This window comes from Rosa rugosa, chromosome 1 (genome assembly GCF_958449725.1).
Source record: "Rosa rugosa chromosome 1, drRosRugo1.1, whole genome shotgun sequence".
In the NCBI taxonomy this organism is placed as follows: domain Eukaryota; kingdom Viridiplantae; phylum Streptophyta; class Magnoliopsida; order Rosales; family Rosaceae; genus Rosa; species Rosa rugosa.
This window is the reverse complement of record NC_084820.1, coordinates 44333313-44339273: the sequence shown is the minus strand read 5'-3', so window position 1 is coordinate 44339273 and position 5961 is coordinate 44333313. Positions and strand designations below refer to the sequence as shown.

The 5961-nt window shown below is 41.6% G+C and overlaps 1 protein-coding gene across 1 annotated transcript; it reads right to left on the bottom strand.

The window, feature by feature from the left end:
• LOC133726415 (uncharacterized) lies at positions 1-5694 on the bottom strand. The gene is made up of 5 exons (XM_062153960.1): positions 5069-5694; positions 4828-4975; positions 3646-4767; positions 1122-2694; positions 1-626 (listed from the first exon to the last, which is right to left on the bottom strand). Exons 1-5 carry the CDS (start codon positions 5692-5694, stop codon positions 1-3), a joined length of 4095 nt encoding a protein of 1364 aa, XP_062009944.1.
• Positions 5695-5961: the final 267 nt, after the last annotated feature.

Here is a 5961-nt window from a genome sequence, read left to right as displayed (position 1 = left end):
TTAATCCGTGGGAGGTGGTGTGTCATGAAGGTCCTCTTCCTCCACGTTGCTCTCCTTAAAGGCTTCGTAATATGGCTTCAAGCGATGGCCATTCACCTTGAACTCATTGCCCGTTTGCTCACTTCGAATCTGCACAGCTCCGTGGGGAAAAACATAAGTAACAACAAAAGGACCAACCCAACGCGAGCGAAGCTTACCTGGAAAGAGTTTGAGACGAGAGTGAAACAATAAAACTTTTTGGCCTGCTATGAATGTTTTTCCACGAATCATCTTGTCATGAAAGGCCTTAGTTTTCTCTTTATAAATCCTTGAGCTCTCGTATGCATCATTACGTATTTCTTCCAACTCATTCACTTGAAGCTTTCTATGAATCCCAGCTTCGTCTAAGTCCATGTTGAAGCTCTTCACAGCCCACCAAGCTCGATGTTCCAATTCCACAGGTAGATGGCAGGCTTTCCCGTACACCAACCTAAAGGGACTCATCCCTATTGGCGTCTTATACGCTGTCCGATATGCCCACAAGGCGTCATCTAGCCTTTGACTCCAATCCTTGCGACTTGGGCTAACCGTTTTCTCCAAAATCTTCTTGATCTCACGATTGGACACCTCAGCTTGTCCACTAGTTTGTGGGTGATATGGCGTTGACACCTTGTGAGTCACATTGTACCTTCTAAGCAAGGCTTCAATCGATCTGTTGCAGAAGTGTGATCCTCCATCACTTATGATTGCTCGAGGCATGCCAAACCTAGAAAAAATATTAGATCGAAGAAAATCTGCAACCACTTTGGAATCATTAGTCCGGGTGGCTTTTGCTTCCACCCATTTTGAGACATAATCCACAGCAAGAAGAATATAAAGAAAACCTTGAGATGAAGGAAAAGGTCCCATAAAATCTATACCCCAAACATCAAAAATTTCAACAACCAAAACATTAGTTAAAGGCATTTGATTTTTAGGTCCTATGTTTCCGGTTCTTTGGCATCTATCACATGTCATACAAAAAGTATAAGCATCTTTAAATAAACTAGGCCAATAAAAACCCGATTCCAACACCTTAAGAGCAGTTTTCTTAGAACCAAAATGACCCCCACAATTTTCAGAATGGCAAAACGTCAAGATATGATTAAACTCACAGTCAGGCACACAACGTCGAATTATACCATCCGCACAAAATTTCCAAAGATAAGGATCATCCCAAACATATTGCCTAGCAGTCTTTTTAAGTTTTGCATGCATAGAACTTGACAATGTGTTTGGTATTTTTTTAGTTACTAAGAAATTTACTATGTCAGCATACCAAGGTTCACTTACCTCAATTCCGAAGAGTTGCTCATCCGGAAAAGTTTCCACAAGAGGTATGACGTCCTCACCATGTACAAGGCGGCTCAAATGGTCTGCAACAACATTTTCACTCCCCTTTTTGTCCTTAATTTCGACATCAAATTCTTGTAAAAGAAGAATCCATCGAATTAGCCTCGGTTTTGCTTCCTTCTTCGAGAGTAAATACTTCAAAGCTGCATGATCAGTATAAATAACAACTTTAGTTTGAAGTAAATAAGATCTAAATTTATCCAAAGCAAAAACAACAGCTAATAATTCTTTTTCTGTAGTCGAATAATTCAATTGAGCGTCATTCAAAGTTCGAGAGGCGTAGTAGATGGCATAAGGCTTTTTCTCTTTTCTTTGGCCAAGCACTGCGCCTACTGCATAATCCGAAGCATCACACATGAGCTCAAAGGGTAAGGACCAATCCGGAGGAAGCATAATAGGAGCAGAGGTCAAAAGTTCCTTTAATTTCTCAAACGCAACTTGGCATTCATCATTCCATTCAAACGTCACCTCCTTTTGCAAAAGTCGACATAGGGGTCTTGCAATTTTAGAGAAGTCCTTGATAAAGCGTCTGTAAAATCCTGCATGTCCAAGAAACGAACGAACCTCTCTCACAGAAGTGGGAGAGGGTAAGTAGCGAACAAGATCAACTTTAGCTTTATCTACTTCTATTCCCCTAGAAGAAACAATATGCCCTAGAACAATACCTTGAGTAACCATGAAGTGGCATTTTTCCCAATTTAAAACAAGGTTAGTTTCAATGCAACGTTTCAAGATTAATTCTAGGTTTCCTAAGCAATTTTCGAAGCTATCACCAAAAACACTAAAATCATCCATGAAAACTTCAATTATTTTCTCAATATAATCAGAAAAAATACTGAGCATGCATCTTTGAAACGTACCTGGGGCATTGCAAAGTCCAAATGGCATTCGACGGTAAGCAAAAGTGCCAAAAGGACAAGTGAAAGTTGTTTTCTCTTGATCCTCTTGAGCTATGCATATTTGATTATAACCAGAATAACCATCAAGGAAACAATAAAAAGAATGACCAGCTAACCTTTCAAGCATTTGATCGATGAAGGGTAGAGGAAAGTGGTCTTTCCTGGTGGTGGCGTTAAGCTTCCTATAATCGATGCAGACTCTATGGCCAGTCACGGTTCTTTGGGGCACAAGTTCATTCTCTTCATTCTTCACAACCGTTATTCCGGACTTCTTTGGCACAACTTGAACTGGTGAGACCCATTTACTGTCCGAAATAGGGTATATGACGCCACAGTCTAGCAATTTGATGACTTCCTTTTTCACAACTTCCATCATTGGAGGGTTTAGACGACGTTGAGCCTCTCTAGTTGGTTTTGCCCCCTCCTCAAGAAGAATTCGATGCACACAAGTAGTGGGGCTTATTCCCTTGATGTCAGCTAATGTCCATCCAATGGCAGTCTTGTGTTTCTGTAGCACTTTCACAAGTTCTTCTTCTTGAGATGGCGTCAACTTGGATGATACTATGACAGGCAAGGTTTTGTCATCTCCTAAATAAACATACTTCAAATGATCCGGTAATGGTTTGAGCTCAAGAGTAGGGGCCTGAATCACTGAAGGAAGAGGTTTATTAGTAGATAACTGAATTGACAAAGAAGGAGGATTTTTACCTTCATAACGCAGATGAGTTTCAATGGAGGAAACGTCCTCCAATGTTGGAGGGTCCAACGTTTTCTTAAGGGTCTTCATGGGAACCTTGACGCCATCATGAGTGTAGCCAACGCCTTGCTCAATGGTCGTGACCAACGTCTCCTCTCTTAATGCTTCCAAAACTTTCTGTGCAAGAGTATCAAGTATGTCAATAGAAAAGCATGAATCAAATTCAATTGGATACCTCATAGCCTCAAAGATGTTGAAGCCTATCACATCTCCATCAAATTCCATAGTTAGAGAGCCAGCATAGACGTCAATTTTTGTCCTGGCAGTCCGCATGAAAGGTCTACCCAACAAAAGTGGCGTTGGGTTTATGGTGGATTCCTCCATGTCCAAAACATAAAAATCCGCGGGAAAGATCAAGTGATTAACCTGCACAAGCACATCTTCCAACAATCCTTTCGGAAAGGCCTTAGATCTATCCGCCAATTGAATAATTACATTATCAGTTTTAAGTTCACCTAGACCTAAAGATGCATAAACAGAATAAGGCATGACATTTATAGATGCACCTAGATCTAACATGGCATTCTCAAATCTAGTGTTACCAATAACGCAAGGAATGGTGAAGCTTCCTGGATCTTTGCATTTTGGGGGAAGTTTCCTTTGAATAACAGCTGAGACATTCTCATTCACCTTCACAACCTCCTTTTCTCGAATTCTCCTTCTTGTTGTACAAAGCTCTTTCAAAAACTTTGCATATTTGGGCACTTGTTTTATAGCTTCAAGAAGGGGAATGTTGACCTGCACTTTTTTAAAAGTATCCAAAACAGCCATGTCGCTTTCTTCTTGTTTGGATTTAGCAAATCTGCGAGGAAAAGGCATAGGAGAAAGGAAAGCATTAGTAATAACCGGAACTGAAGAGTTAGACAATTTACCTTTGGTTTCTGGTTTCGTTGGGGATTGCAATGAGCTTTCAATCCTGGGCGTAGCAGATTCTGGGATTGCAAGGTCAGTTTCAATCCTGGACGTAGCAGATTCTGGGATTGCAAGGTTAGTTTCAATCCTGGACGTAGCAGACCCACTTTTATCCTTTCCTTTTGAAGTTGGCGTCATGCTCTCCTTTTTCTGCGTTGCAGGATCTTCTTCCTTGTCATTCTTCTGGACAATGACGTCCTCCTCATCCTCTTGGACAACCTGGTTCTTCTTTGACGCCATAGGGGGGTCTATGGTGGTCCTTCCACTCCTTGTTGTTATGGCTTTTGCTTGCTCAAAGTGAGGATTAGGAATGGTGCCACTTGGGAGCTTACCTTGCTCATGAAATTTTCCCATGAACTCCACTACTTGGCTCATTTGCTTCTTCATCTCTGCCATGTCAGTACTAATGGTGTTGATCTGTCTCTCATGAGTATTTTGACCTGCAAGTAAAGCTTGAGTAGACTTTGCTAATGCTTTAATCAATTCATCATTAGAAGAAGAGACATTTGAATTAGAATTTGAAGTATTGAAAGTAGTAGAGTTTAGAGGAGCCTGAGGCTTTGGGAAGAAGCCTGGAGGACGTTGATTGAAGCTTTGAGAAGCCTGTTGGGCGTTTTCATTGTCCCTCCAACGAAAATTGGGGTGATCCCTCCAGCCAGGGTTATAGGTGTTAGAATATGGGTCATTCCTTGGACGTTGGTACCCTTGTTGGAACCCTAGGGCGTTGACACCTTCAAAGTTTCCTCCTTCCATGAGTTGAGGGCATTGGTCAGACATATGCCCTTGCATTGAGCACACTCCACACACCATGACTTGTCCATGTGATCCCTGAGATACAATAGAAGTAAGTTTGTTAATTTTCTCTTCCAATTGAGCTAAAGTACTTACCTCATGGACTTTTTCACGAATGGTGGTGACTTTGGGCCTAGAGCTTCCATATTGTTGTTGATTCAAGGCCCTATTCTCTATAAGGATCATTCCAGCCGCAGGCTCCTTGTCAACAAATGATCCACCAGAAGCTGCATCTAGCATGTCCCTTTCCAAAGGTATGAGACCATCATAAAAACAAGTGAGCAAGGTCTCTTCCTTCATGCCATGTTGAGGGCATTGAGTGGTGAGAGACTTGAACCTCTCATAGTACTCTGCGTAGGACTCCTCTTGCCCTTGCTGGATTCCACTTATCTTCTTCCTCAACATGATGATGCGAGATGTAGGAAAGTACTTCTCCAGAAACGCCTTCATCATGTCTCCCCAAGATGTAATTCGTCCACTAGGCAACTCATAAAGCCATTGCTTTGCCTTGTCAGCTAACGAAAATGGGAAGGCTTTTAACTTTAGAATATGCTCATCAGCTCCTTGAGGCTTCATGCTAGTGCATATGAACTGAAATTCCTGCAAGTGGTTGTTGGGATCTTCCATAGGGAGTCCATGGAATGTAGGAAGACGATGAAGCAACCCAGACTTCAACTCAAAATCAGCTGTTAATCCCTCAGCTGCAGCAGGGTAGGTTATGCAGGTTGGCACTCCACCAGGTGGAATCACAGAGGTTGAAAGTTGCCTAATGGTGAGAGCCATTGGTTGAGGTGTTGGCGTTGAAGGTTGCTCTTGGAAGAGTGATAAGATGTCGTACACCTCTTCCTCTGCTTTTGGTGAAGACGAGCTTGCTTCCTTAAGCTTTTTGTTGATGCGAATTGTTTTCAGAAGTTCAGGATCGAAAGGAACAAGCTCGCCTTTTGGATTTTTCCTTGTATGCATAAACGATTTGAAGAACCTGAGGGGCAAACAAGAATGGCGTTAGAAACCTAAGAAGAAAAACGAAAAACAAAGGGAATTAAATATAGGGGACGAAATTATGAAAGACTAACACAAAACAAATTTTATTTCAACTAGAAATCGTAAATCAAGTTAGAAAAGAAATAGAATTCCAATCGTTAACAAAAACTTTCTCTCTACGTCGTTCGGTAACTCCTTTCCAACACGACCAGGTAGGTAAGGAACGATTTTGGTGGAGACAAAGCTCAC

Coding starts and splice junctions, on each gene's coding strand:
- LOC133726415 (XM_062153960.1), bottom strand. CDS start 5,694: ATGCATACAAGGAAAAATCCAAAAGGCGAGCTTGTTCCTTTCGATCCT. Junction 4,768..4,827: donor TTCGTGAAAAAGTCCATGAG/GTAAGTACTTTA, acceptor ATTGTATCTCAG/GGATCACATGGACAAGTCAT. Junction 627..1,121: donor GCCTGACTGTGAGTTTAATC/ATATCTTGACGT, acceptor CATATCACCCAC/AAACTAGTGGACAAGCTGAG.